Raw genomic sequence first — 13,586 nt, forward strand, 5'->3', positions numbered from 1 at the left:
ATAGGTTATGCTCTCCTAAGTTTTAGCGCCCCCGCCTGACACCCCCTCCTCCCGCAGCCGCCAAGGAGCTGGTGCTGATCCCGCTGCACGCGGCGCCGCACCACGCCGTGGCGGAGATCGACGCACTCTACGATGTGTACCTGGACGTGATCGACAAGTGGGGCACCGACGTAAGCCCCACCCCATCGGCCCCGGGGTCCCCGGAGGCGCACCCCGGGCGTGGGTCATCCGGGGCGGGGCTGGGTGGCCGCTCCGGCAGCGCTCAGACCCGGCTTCATGCGCCCTTCAGGACATGCTGTTCCTGGGCGACTTCAACGCCGACTGCAGCTACGTGCGGGAGCAGGACTGGGCCGCCATCCGCCTGCGCAGCAGCGAGGTCTTCAAGTGGCTCATCCCGGACAGTGCTGACACCACGGTGGGCAACTCGGACTGTGCCTACGACCGCATCGTGGTGTGTGGCGCCCGTCTACGCAGGAGCCTGAAACCCCAGTCGGCCGCTGTGCACGACTTCCAGCAGGAGTTCGGCCTGGACCAGACCCAGGCGAGTGTGGGGCGGTGCCGGTCCCTGGGGTCCCCAGCCCACTCTGGCACACGCGGGCGGGAGGGGCCAGCAAACTGCGGCCCAACCTCAGCTTCCTTGCAGTGGCTTACACCTGGCCCTCACCCTCCCACACCAGCGCTTACGGCCCAGCGTCCCTAGAGAGGCAGTCCCTGCAAGTGGACCCGTTCCCGGGAGGCAGGACGAGATGCCTATCCAGGCCTCTACCTCTCCTACACATGCCAGTCATGGGCCCAACCTGCACCCTGGCCCCTGCCTACCCACAGACAGCAGTCCTGGCCTAGGCCCCAGGGCCCCCTCCCGCAGATGCAGTGGCTTGTAGACACCCAGTGGGCCCCATCCCTGTGGGGGGGCAGTTTTCCAAGGTGGAGCCAGAGGGAGGACAAGTTGCCCAGCAGGATCCCTGAGGCCCCACCCCTCTCCCTGCAGGCTCTTGCCATCAGCGACCACTTTCCCGTGGAGGTGACCCTCAAGTCCCACTGACAGCCCTGAGGCCTGGCCAGGACATGATACCTGCAGACTGGTCCTGAGGAATGGCCCTACAGTGGCTCCTTCAGGGTGGCAGGCCATCCCTCAGTGAGGCTGCAGGGCTAGGTCAGCTGGGCATGGACAAGTAGCCATGGACACATTACTGGATCACTTGGAACCTCAGTTTCCTTCCCCGTAAGATGGGCTGACACCACCTATCTCATAGGGGTGTTGTGAGGAGTTCCCTCGAGGGGCAGTCAGCACAGGGCCCGGCACTGCCGTACTCAAATAAACGGGCTGCTGGCAGCCAGGCCCACACACACATCAGCTCCACGGCCTTTGTGTCCTTTCTTAGGACTCCGCCCTTCTAGGGCACAAGCCTTGGTCCTGTAGCCCAGTGAGTCCAGAGTCTCAGCTCCCTTAGGGGACAGGAATGGCCTGGCCTGCCCATCTCATGTCCTAGTGGGGATTGGACACCCCCAGACCATGCTGGCCCTGGAAAGCAGCTTGGGGAAACACCATCTTTGTGCAAACTGTAAGTGCTTCCAAGAACGTGTACTGTGAGTGCAGCTCGGACAGTCACAGTGCTGACACACCAGGCCAGCTTCCTGGGCCCCAGTGGATTTCAGAACAGATCTCCCATCCTGCAACCCCCATTCCTGAGTCTTGCAGGGACCCTCTGGCACTCGTCTGTATGAGAGGCCCAGTCTTACCCAAGCGCTGTCCAGGTGGCTCTCTTGGGATGTCTGGGGAGCCCCTCAGCAGTGGATGGGCTAGATTCCTCTCTCAGCCCAGGCAGATGGTTTGGGGCTAAGGTCCTGCCCAGAGAATTACATACCTTGCCATGGTACAGCCTTGAGATGGTGCCTGCCTGTGTCGCTTCCTCTTCAGGAGCCCTGGGCTGGGCAGGGATGAAGGAGGACAGGGTCTCTGTTCCCCAGGTGAACCCATCACTTTGGGATCACAAACAAACTGTCCTGTGGGTATGCCTGGTAACTGACAGAGGCCTGATGAGGTTTCCGGTTTTTGAAACACCTCATGTTTGGCAGGATTTGGGAACTAGCCTGAATTGTATAGGAGGATAAACCTTTGTTTCAAGGGTTTGGACAAATTCAGTTCTTGCAAAACCTTTCTAAAAGATTTAGGACCCTAATAGCATAGTAAGTCATGCTTCCATCATCTCTCTCCGAATCGCCACCATCCACTCCCTCCATCCAAATGAATAAGCTTGGTGGCCATAGGGCTTTTCTCCGGGGCTCCTGCATGGGTCGTCTGCCCAGAGATTTCCTGGTCTCATGCTGCCAGCAAGCAAGCAGCCCTGAGATGGGATGGGACCCAAGGACTTTATTCACGATTCTGCTTTGGCAAAGGAGGCCCTCAGTGGTGACCTCGCCAAGGTCCAGAATGGTCCCATCTGCCCCTCAACAAGTGCCTTTGCCTGACCACCAGTGGGTTGGGTGGGGCGGGGCCCTGGGACCAGGGTTACAGGGAATAGGATCTGCCACCTAAGATCAGCCAAACAATGAGCTGAAAGTACTTTTATTTTTTTTTTTTAAAAGATGACCGGTAAGGGGATCTTAACCCTCGACCTGGTGTTGTCAGCACCACGCTCAGCCAGTGAGCGAACCGGCCATCCCTATATGGGATCCGAACCCGTGGCCTTGGTGTTATCAGCACCGCACTCTACCGAGTGAGCCACAAGCCGGCCTGAAAGTACTTTTAAATTGAGAAATACCTTGTTTAAAACTCCCTTGGGACCAGAGGGCACCCAGAGGGCATACATGGCTAAAAACCTCCACAGCAGCCTAGCCTTTAGCTTTTCTTTTGTTTGAGATTTTTTAAGTACATCTGCAGGGACTTCTGGATGGAGTCTCTGGAGATAAAGCTGACGAAGTTCTGGATGTCTGCATCGCGCTGCTTGATGAGATGGTCCACCGTGGCCTTCCGCATCATGGTCTTGGTCAGCTGTCGAGCGTGGTCTAAAAAACATGGGGCCCACCTGTGAAACCCACATTCAGAGATATTGGGATCATTCCCTGCTTTTCTATGAGGGTCACACAGAAACGCTGGTAGAGAACTTAGAAAACACAGATAAGCAAAGAGACGAAAATGAAAATCACCGGTCACCACTGCCCACCAATTTCTTTTAAAAACATATAGGATACTGCAAAAATTGTTTTTTATTATCGAGAATATTTTCCGTGTCACTAAATATTGTTTTATAGCATAACTAATGGCTGCTACGTATTCAGTCACTTGTCTGTATCAGGTTGGCAAACCTGGCTCTCCAGGGCCCTTAATCTAGGAGTGGTTGTTACGTTTTTAAATAGTTAAAAAAAAAAAAATCAAAAGAAGGATAATCTTTTGTGACATGTGAAAATTATGTGAAACTCAAATTTCAGAGTCCCTAAGGTTTTAGTGGAACACAGGCATGCTCATTAGTTTACATGTTTATTCTCTATGGCACTTTCGTGCTATGGTGGCACAGCTGTTGACCTACAAAGCTGACAACCTATCTGGCTCTTTATCTCTTTACAGACAAAGTTGCAGCTCCCTGATCTATTTCATCATTGATAGAACCAGCCCTATTTCTATAAACACACAAGCTGGTTTCCAATTGTCTTTGTAGTGGGTTGAATACTGGACCCCAAAAAGATACGTCCAACTCGTGACCAGCCCTCTAGAAACTGAATGTGACTTTATTTGGAAAAAGAATTTCTGGGGCCGGCCCGGTGGCGCACTGCTACAGTGTGCTGCTTGGGAGTGCGGTGGCGCTCCCGCCAAGAGTTCGGATCCCACATACTGACCAGTTCCTGCTCACTGGCTGAGCGAGGTGCGGGTGCGACACGGAGGGTTGTGATCCCGTTGCCGGTCCCGGTCTGGTACGGGCATGACACTGAGGGTTGCGATCCATTGCCGGACACGAAAAAAGACAAAAAAAAAGGAAAAAAAAAAAAAAAAAAAAGAATTTCTGCATCTGTAATTAGGTTAAGATGAGATCACCTTGGATTTAGTGTAGGCCCTGAATCCAATGGAAGGTGTACTTGGGCGGTAGAGGGAGTTTGCGACACAGACACACAGGAGAGGAGGCACAGAAGGATGGAGGCAGAAATTGGAGCCATGTGGCCACAAGCCAAGGAACACCTGGAGCCACCAGAGGCAAGGAAGGGTCTTCCCCTAGAGCCTCTGGAGAGTTGGCCCTGCCAACACCTCGATCTTGGACCTATGGTCTCTAGAACTGTGAGAATAAACTTCTGTGGTCTCAGCCACCCAGTCTGTGGCACTTGTTACGGCAGCCTCAGGACACTAATACAGCCTGCTACTGTGAACAGTCTTGTGCACACACACGACTTTCAGAGAATGTTTCCGTGTGAGAACTTTTTGGTCTCACCAGGATCATCTGGTTGGGGGTTGGGGGGATGCTTCTCTCTGGCACCAGTACCCACAGCTCTCTCCTCTGGCTACTCACCCGGAATAGCCATCCACTGGGCCATCACTGAGAGTGCCGTGCTCTGCACCTGGTCCTCAGGCACCACCTGGTCCACCATGCCCACCTGGAGGGCCTCTGCTGGTGAGAAGAGCAGCCCCAGCTGCAGGGCACGTTCTGTGGCTCGATGCCCAATGGTGTTCACCAGGGTGTCTTTGAACCTGGAACACAGACACCCACTCACCTTGGGGCTCTAGGGCTCCCGGGTGTGTCTGTTCAGCCCAGGGACAAGTGCTGAGTGTGGGTGCTGCCACTGGCCTTACCAGAAGGGGGCGACGATGCCCAGCAGGGTCTCGTTCAGTCCTATGACATGCTTGGGGTTGTCAGCCAGGACCCGGTAGTCGCAGGAGAGGGACATCAAGCAGCCTGCAGCAGGGGAGGCTCCCTGCAGAGAGAAGCATGACTGTCTGGGCTCTGGAGGTGCTGCTGCTGGTCCCAATCGCATTGCAGAGGGCCACGGTCCGAGGACACCCAAGGAAGGGCCTGCAGGTGGGCATGAGCTCTCGGGTACGCTCAGCCCCCAGGGTGCTGCACCCATGCTATGTGGCTGGGTGTGCACAATAGGGAAAAGGACAGGGAAGGAACAGGCTCCCCCACAGCTCAGCAGCGGGGACTTGGGGGGATCAGGCTTGCCCACTGGCCAGGGGCCCCTGTGACAGGACTGTCAGCTCTTGGGGGCCAGAAAAATCACTCTTTCCTTAACCCTCTGGTTGGGGTGGCAAGATGCTTTTCCTTTTATAGCTTTTGTCTGATGCTAAAACACCAAACAGCATTTAGCTGGAGCTGTCGTTTCATGTTACCACCTCAGCAGCCAACCCACCAGGATGTCTGAGGAACCCCAAACTCACACTGTGTCCTCACTCCATGCACCCCACCACCCCAGAGATGGCAGGTCGAGTCTCCTTTATTCCAGGTCCCCATGTCCTGTCTGTTGCCACCGAACCCCAAGGCTTCCAGCTCTCTCTCACACCATCCCTCCCCTCCAACCGGCCTAACCTTGGTTGTCACACCCACCCCCTCGGAGCACACTGGTTCCTGAGGCTGAGCCCTCCTCCCTTGCCTTCCCCAGTTCCAGCCAGAGTGATATTTCCAAAATGTGTATCTGATCACCCACTCACCCCCTGGCACAGCCCCTTGTGGGGCTGGTGCCGACCACGGGCCCTAGTCCCCCCAACTGGCTCTCTTCTTTGCCTGTTGGTCTGGCATAGGCCGTTACCCACCCCCCAACAGTCACACTTGGCTATAATGGCTCACTTACCTGGGCGCATCTGGTCTTGGGGTTCCCCAACTGCCACCTCCCCTGAGAGGTTCCGAGGGCTGAACCGGTGTCTGAACCCACCCCCTGCAGCTGCCCCCACAGGCCAGTGAGGCCCCTTGGGAGTGGGGACACTCACGTTGATGGCAGCAACCAGCACCAGGTTGGAAAGGTAGAGCTGCAGCCACAGCTCCTGCACAGCCTTCCAGTACTCAGCATAGTGCGCCAGGTTCCTGCCACACATCTCCATCAGGTCCAGGCCAGCCGAGAAGACGCCAGGGCAGTCCTGGGGGAGCGGCTGGGGTCATGCTCAAGGCAGCAGCATGCTGTCGCCCAGGGGCCCAGAACTGGCAGCTCCAGGGACTCAGCTTACCCTTCCCCCAGACCCAGTTTTTCTCTAGTTCCCAGAACGTTCTTCCTTTTCCAGATTCAAACTGGAAAAGACATACGTGCAGGGTCAGAGCAGGGGCCCTATGCCTGCTGGAGGGAAGCAGGCACAGATGAGCCCCAGTCACGTCCCCCAGGCCTCTGAGGATGGCCTCGTCCTCCTCTCCTCGGCTACCGCACGTCCTCCTCCCTCCTGGGCCTGAAAGACGCCACTCACTGCCCCTCCCTGACCTTGGTAATAACACCTTTCCCATGGATGCCAGCACATGGGGGTAACACTGAGGTTCCCCTCAAGAACTCACATGGAAGAGTTGGCCCTCTGAGCACTTGGCCTTAAGACTGGGTCAAAGAAGAATGGAGAGCATGGCTTTTGGGACCAGCATCATTAATGAGACCAGCTGGGGGCACCCAGGGCCCCAGGAACACACCACCAAGTTTGCACAGGGTCTGCCTTTTATGAATGAGCGTGGGCTCAAGGTCACGCATGCAAAAAGTTCACTCTCCCTCACTTGATTCTGGCCTAGGTTGCTGAGCACCACGGCTCTCTCCAGGGTTCACTCTGACATCTGCACTGCCTGGGCCGGAGACTGGTCTGCTCAAGGCATGCTGCTGGCAAAATCAAGGCACCCGGCAGGCCACATCAGCCTATGCTCCCTGGAAGCCCCTCATGGTGGCACCCAGCATGGCAGGTGCTGCCTGGTTATTCCAGGCCATGAGACGGATGCACCAACTTTTCTCAGTGAGGTAACAGTTGACACTTTGATCAGAGACTCGGGCCTGGGGGAGCTAAGTTAGCACCCACCGAAGTCAGCACGACGCCCCGGAAGGTCTTGTCATTCTGCAGCTTCTCCAGGCTGATGATGAGCTCTGTGAGAAACTCCAAGCTGAGGCTGTTCACTGGGGGGTTCTTGAATTTCATCACAGCCACCCCTAATTTAAAGAACGGGGAAGATGAGGCTCACACCTAGCACTGGAAAAGCACCCAACCAGCCTGTGTGGAGGATATTGACCTTAATAGATAGAAATAAAGCACATGTATTTCACAGGTCTTTAGCTTAGCAGAACCACAGTCCTTAGTTTTTATCAGGGCCAAAGCCCTGTAGTTTAAGGAATAGCCCAACTTTTTAGAAATACACATAGAAATACTAAGATTGGGAAAAACCAGAAAACTTTCACAGGACTGAATTCCTTGTTACAGGTCAAAAAAAAAAAAAAAAATTGAAACCCAGCAAAAGTGACTGCTATGGGGGCAGTTGCCCTTGATGCAGCTAAACCTAAATGATGGGAAAGTATGTGAGCTACAAGCTTCAAGGTTACTCTGCTAGTTCCACATCTTGCCTTTAGCTGTTTCTTTGAGTTTCTTAGGGTTGCCATAGTGATTATCTCATTGTTTCTTTTGTATGTCACATAGCTTAGTTTTATGACTCTTTTTGATAGTAAATTGCTTGAACTATTTTTTTTTTTCTTCAAAAGATGACCGGTAAGGGGATCTTAAACCTTGACTTGGTGTTGTCAGCACCACACTCTCCCAAGTGAGCCATGGGCCTGCGCTTGCTTGAGCTATTTTTAAGTTACACCTGCTTTAATGAAAATTATCATGTAGACAGTTTGTTTATGTTTTCACCATGACTGATTAACCACCTGCGTTTTTTCTGTAACTTTCTTGCCTGTGCAATAAAAATGAAGAGAAAACCTGACTTGGGGTTACTCCTGGGATCCTTCTCTCTTGAAGGAATTTCCCCTGGGTTTAACCCCTTCAGGCCTCTGATTGCTCTGGAGAAATGGGCTTTGAGTAATCCTTTGCATCTCTGTCACCCTGGGAGAGGTGACAAGTCTGCACCCACAACTTGGCCATGGGTAGCTGCATGGTTTTGGTGGTGTTTTTTTTTTTTTTTTTTTTTAAATTTTATTTATTTATTTTTTAAAAGATGACCGGTAAGGGGATCTTAACCCTTGACTTGGTGTTGTCAGCACCACGCTCACCCAGTGAGCCATGGGCTGGCCTTTTTTTAAAAAAATTGTTTTGTTTTCTTTTATTCTGGGGCTTTTAAAAATTGAAGTAGGGCTGACCAGTTAGATCAGTTGGTTAGAGAGCAGACTTACAACACCAAGGTCATGGGTTCGAATCCCTGTACTGGCCAGCAGCAAAAAAAAAAAAAAAAATTTTTAAGTGAAATTCACATAACATCAATTAACCATTTTAATGCAATTTTTGTTGTTGTTGTTGGCTGACCTGTAGAGGGATATGAACCCTGTACCTTGGGGTAAATTAACCGTTTTAAAGTGAACAATTCACGTCCATTCAGTATATTTACAATGTTGTGCAACTATCACCACTGTCTAGTTCCAGAACATTTTCATGGCCCCAAAGGGAAACTCCATACTCATTAGCAGTCAGTCCACATGCCCCTTCCCCAGCCCCTGACAACCACTAATTCACTTTGTTTCTATGGATCTACCTATTCCGGGCAGTTCATATAAATGGAATCATATGAGGGATCTTCAAACAGGAAATATTTGTATTATCTCTGAATTCTGTTTTTCCACGATCTTTCTGAAGTACTGTTGTATAATGTGTGGTCTTCATGTCTGGCTTCACTTGGCAAGGTTCACACACATTACAGGATGTGTCAGAACTTCATTATTTTTTAAGGTTGAATAAAACTCCACTATATGGATAGACCGCATTTTGTTTATTCATCCACTAATGGACACTTGGGTTGTCCCACGTTTTGGCTGTGTGAACAATATTGTCATGAACATGTGTACAAGTTTGATTTTTTAAAGAAAACACCTGTTTTCAATTCTCTTGGGCAAATACCTAGGAGTGAAAATGCTGGGTCACGTGGTAACTTCTTGAGGGCCCACCAGACTACACCGTTGTTGGTTTAAATAATCTTTTCATAGCAGGAGGGCGTGAGACTCACTGTAGAGCTCCAGCGTGCCCTCCTGCTCTTTCAGTTTGCTGCGCTGGTTTCCCACTGTATCGACAAGCCTCAAGTCACCTGGACACTGTCACCAGACCCCCTCAAGGACAAAGATTCTGAGAGCTGCCTCTGCTCCTTGAGTCTTGGGACAGAGAGAGACATGCCCTAGAGACCTGTGTCTTTTTTAGAAGAGAAAGCAGCCAGATTCCCGTCGGCAGATGCAGCCTGTTCATGTTTGCAGACACGTGATCTCTGAACCCAGTGCAGTGAGTGGAGAGCGCCAGTACACTCTGATCTGCTGCACGGGGGTGGGGGGCGGGGCAGCCTCCAGCTGAGCGAGGGACCAGCAGGTTTTCTCTCTCTGCCCAGAGCACGGAGGTGTGTACAGCTCACTACGTTTTTGTTGAGATGGGGAGCATTACAAATGAACTCAGATCAGAAAGGGATAGATTATTTTCCCAGTGTATCCTGATCGAGGTAGCTCTCCCCCAGACACGTCAAGGACTACAGTATAAAGTGGAGAGATAATCAATGTTGAGATGACAAGGCCACTGAGGACAAAAGAACAGCAAAAAACCCAGAAAGGCTGCAGGCTGCTCCCAGGGACTGGGGAAAATTAGGAAGAAAAACGAAGAGCAGGATCCACTGGATGATCTCCCCTCAGCCTTACCCCACCAGCCTCACTCCTGTTGTGGGTTGAATTGGGTCACCCCAAAAAGCCATGCTGAAGTTCTATCCCCTGGTACCTGTGCATGTGACCTTATTTGGAAATAGTGTCTTTGCAGATGTCATTAAGATGTGAGTTAGGGGCTGGCCCCATGGCTCACTTGGGAGTGTGCAGCACTGGGAGTGCAGCGGCACTGGGAGTGCAGCGGCGCTCGGAGCGACGAGGCTGCGCGTTTGGATCCTATATACGGATGGCCGGTGCGCTCACTGGCTGAGCACAGTGCGGGCGACACCAAGCCAAGGATTGTGATCCCCTTACCGGTCACAAAAAAGAAAAAAAAAACAAAAACAAAAAAAAAAACTGTGAGTCAGGATGAGGTCACACTATTGTAGGGTAGGCCCTTAATTCAATATGACTGGTGACCTGATAAGATGACAGAGATGCTAGAAGGCCAGGGGAAGCCAGAGGCAGAGGTTAGGACAACGCGTCTGTAAGTCAAGGAACACCAATGACTGCTGGCAGCCCCAGAGGCTGGAAAGTTGGGGAAGGAGCCCCCTAGAGCCTTCAGAGGGAGCGTGGCCCTGCTGACACCTTGGTTTTGGACTTTTGGCCTCCAGAGCTGAGGATACATTTCTATTGTTTAAGCCCATTTGTGGCACTTTGCAACAGCAGCCCGAGGACACTAATGCAGTCACGGCCTTCTTCAGCCCCTTCTTCACCTCCTAGCAGGAGCCAGCAGCCCTGCAGGTTTGGTCCAGTGACATCTCTGAGGACGTGGCCTGCACCTGCACTGGGACGTGCTGGCTCTTCAGGCCAGCCCGCCTGCTGATGGTTGGGTGTGGCCCCTCCAGACACCCCCTGACCTAGGGGCAGCCCCATCTTCATTCGGACGTGGTTCTTTGACCGGGATTTGATTTCAGTTAGAAGCAAAGTTTTCCCTCAAAATTAAAATCTATCCTGTAACCCAATGCAACGCTGTCTGGCTGTGTCACAGGCCCTCTGGGCAAAGACTGAGCCCCTCTTCACCCTCTGACCCAAGCCTCAAGGACGCCTGAGGTGGGTCGGAGGTTGCTTGCTGCTGATGGGGCAGTGGGCTGGACCTCATAAGCACAGCTAGCTGATCGTCACAGCTGTCTGTCACTCTCCCAGTCCCTCACCACCACTCTCACGCCTGCTTCACACTGTACTTTGTCAGGATGTTCAATTCCTCCCCGTCCCTTTTTTGCAGTAGCAAGAACCGTGTCCCTGTGCAGGCAGGTGATGGCCTCAATATCTTGAGTGAGTGAGAAAAGTCTAAGAAACAAATGTGCAAGGAGAAACTCCAGTGGGGGGCTCTGGCTCATGCTGTTTAAGGACAGAACATCGGGGGTCAGTGTTCTTAAACTCTCCTTGGTCCACCCGTTCACCTGCCAGCAGCAGAGAAAACAGGAGGGACAAGAGCCTTGCCCTCGTGACACTGTGGTTGCAGGCCTGCTGGCTCAGGCCATCTGTTCTTGCATCCTGCCCAAGTGCAGACCCCCAGGGCTTCAGAAACTTCACCATTCATTTAGGAGCATTTCCCTGGTGAGTACCTCAGAAGTCTCTGGATTGTCAACACAAACCGTTCTTTGAGAATGAGAACTATGTCTTGACAGCAAATGGGCTCTTTTGGGAACTTTGCTTTTTAAGGTAGAGGTAGCCATTACCTGGCTACAGACATGTACAAGGCATACATATAAGAAACAAGCAATCAAAACTTCTAGAGATGAGCTCCCCAAACTTGGTGCGGAGGGAAGTTTTTGAAATCTGATCCTGAAGTTTGGCAGAATCAAGGATACTGGGGGAAAGGTAAAGAGGCCAAAGGTGAACAGGAGTTACTAAGGCTAATCTGGATGAATTTTGGCTATCACAAGGTAATTCCTGGCACAGGGCGGCAACCGGACACATGCTTCCTGAACAAAATGTTGGAGTCTAAAATCAGCTTCAATGCAGCACTTAAACAAAAACGTTTTCAGAGCACATTTGCTCCATTACTTTATCCAAGCCTTGTGCTGCCCTGAGTATAAACAGATCTCAGTATTTTCCATTTCACAACACCTGGCTTTTCAATGATACAAGTAGTGGAAACAGAAAAAACCGGCTTTCTGATCCCAGACCCTACTTTCTACCACACTGTGCTTTTTACTGTATTCAAAGGGTCTTCAAAAAGTTAATGGAAAGACTTGTTTTTTCTTCCAATTCTATTTTTCCATGAACTTTCTGAAGTGCCTTTGTGTGTGTGTGTATAAATTCTGGTAAAATATACATAACAAAATTTACCATTCTAGCCATTTTTAAGTTACAATCCAGGGGCATTAAGTACATTCACAATGTGCAGTCACCACTACTCAGCCCAATAATTTAAAATGTTTTTGCACTTTCTGAGATATATTCAAATCTGTCACAGAAATGACCCTTTCATTTTTTTTTTTTTTTTTTTTTTTTTTTTTTTTTTTTTTTTTTTCCGTGTCCGGCAACGGATCGCAACCCTCAGTGTTGCCCCCGTACCGGACCAGGGACCGGCAACGGGATCGCAAGCCTTGGCGTTGCTCCCGCGCCTCGCTCAGCCAGTGAGCGGGAACCGGTCTGTATATGGGATCCGAACCCTCGGACGGGAGCGCCGCTGCGCTTCCTAAGCGGTGCACTATCCAGTGCGCCACCGGGCCGGCCCAGAAATGACCCTTTCAAAAACCTGTATTTTGGGGCTGGCCCGTGGCTCACTCAGGAGAGTGTGGTGCTGATAACACCAAGGCCCCGGGTTCGGATCCCATATAGGGATGGCCGGTTGGCTCGCTGGCTGAGCGTGGTGCTGATAACACCGAGTCAAGGGTTAAGATCCCCTTACCAGTCATCTTTTAAAAAACAAACAAACAAACAAAAAAACTTGTATTTTTGTCAGACCCATAGTTGGGCCTAAACCCAAAGCTCCTCATCACCTCACACAGGTAGCCCCCAACCAGAGAAGGCTGAACCAGGTTTGAAGGCGCAGGGAGGCTGGTGCCCCGGTGCTGTCCCAGCCTTGCAGTTTGTGTGTGTGTGTGTGTGGGGGGGGGGGAGTGTAGAGGAGGGCTGGGGCGGCAAGTCTGTCTGGAGAGGAGGAGGGCTTTCTCCAGGACCCGCAGCAGGGCCCCCAGCTTGAAAGGCTGAGGCCTAGAGCTGGCAGACAGGGGACAGCATGTGCCAAATGCGAACTTTGCCAGTCTCCGACCCCAAGCCTTCTGGGGATCCAGCTCTGACCTCCTCTCTGGAGGGAAAGCACGGGTTTTTCTTTCAGAAATGCTTTTCCTATTCGCTCTGGAGAGTTTTACACGGTGTTCCGATGGGGATGGGTTGAAAGGTGGGGGTTAGGAGTGATTCCCATGTGCTCATGGCTTTAATGAGCAAAATACTTGCTGGATTCTATGCTACCTGGGAGTCTTAAAAATTAAAATATCTTATTCCCAAATACTTCCAATTATATTCAATTTCCAACTGAATAGTTTGGATAACGACGTCTGCCAAACTTTAAAAACAGGAACGTTTTTATCTTCATCATAAACAAAACCCTTTTAAGCCAACCGGTGTAATGACCCTTCGGTTCTGAACAGAAACTGAGTTTAAAACAGGGTTCACACGCTGCTTTTGGAGATTCCACAGCGTTCTCAGGAGTCCGGGCTTCCAGGCTCTGCGCTGGGGAGTCACGATGTCAATTACCATCGTGCGCGGCCCGGGGACCCCAGGGACCCCACTTCACCTGCAGGGCTGCCGCCCGCCCCCGCGCGCCCCCTGCGCCCCGCGTACCTGCGGCCGGGGCCGGCTCCACCAGCACCCGCTGGCTC

At 51.9% G+C, this 13,586-nt stretch overlaps 2 protein-coding genes across 2 annotated transcripts in view; one reads left to right on the forward strand and one right to left on the reverse strand.

Moving 5' to 3' along the window:
* The window catches only part of DNASE1L2 (deoxyribonuclease I-like 2), a 2,886-nt gene extending 1,532 nt beyond the window's left edge, over positions 1-1,354 (forward strand). The window contains exons 6-8 of the mRNA XM_008581821.1: positions 58-170; positions 290-541; positions 989-1,354. Coding sequence (XP_008580043.1) covers positions 58-170; positions 290-541; positions 989-1,042 — 419 coding nt within the window. The 3' untranslated portion in view covers positions 1,043-1,354. The remainder of the gene's footprint in view (positions 1-57; positions 171-289; positions 542-988) is intronic.
* A 1,387-nt stretch (positions 1,355-2,741) lies between these two features.
* On the reverse strand, positions 2,742-13,580 carry ECI1 (enoyl-CoA delta isomerase 1). The gene is made up of 6 exons (XM_008581834.1): positions 13,549-13,580; positions 6,959-7,086; positions 5,909-6,055; positions 4,778-4,899; positions 4,497-4,675; positions 2,742-3,006 (listed from the first exon to the last, which is right to left on the reverse strand). The coding sequence occupies exons 2-6, from the start codon at positions 7,073-7,075 to the stop codon at positions 2,840-2,842; spliced, it is 732 nt and encodes a 243-aa protein (XP_008580056.1). The 5' UTR covers positions 7,076-7,086; positions 13,549-13,580; the 3' UTR covers positions 2,742-2,839.
* Positions 13,581-13,586: the final 6 nt, after the last annotated feature.

Source organism: Galeopterus variegatus, unplaced genomic scaffold, assembly GCF_000696425.1.
Source record: "Galeopterus variegatus unplaced genomic scaffold, G_variegatus-3.0.2 Scaffold92, whole genome shotgun sequence".
In the NCBI taxonomy this organism is placed as follows: Eukaryota; Metazoa; Chordata; class Mammalia; order Dermoptera; family Cynocephalidae; genus Galeopterus; species Galeopterus variegatus.

What these genes read in the sequence shown, in the direction of transcription:
- ECI1 (XM_008581834.1), bottom strand. Translation starts at nt 7,075, where the DNA reads ATGAAATTCAAGAACCCCCCAGTGAACAGCCTCAGCTTGGAGTTTCTC. An exon ending in GGGGCGTCGTGCTGACTTCG is followed by an intron (nt 6,056 to 6,958) that starts GTGGGTGCTAAC and finishes CCGCTCCCCCAG; the next exon opens with GACTGCCCTGGCGTCTTCTC. An exon ending in CCAGTGGATGGCTATTCCGG is followed by an intron (nt 3,007 to 4,496) that starts GTGAGTAGCCAG and finishes CATGTTTTTTAG; the next exon opens with ACCACGCTCGACAGCTGACC.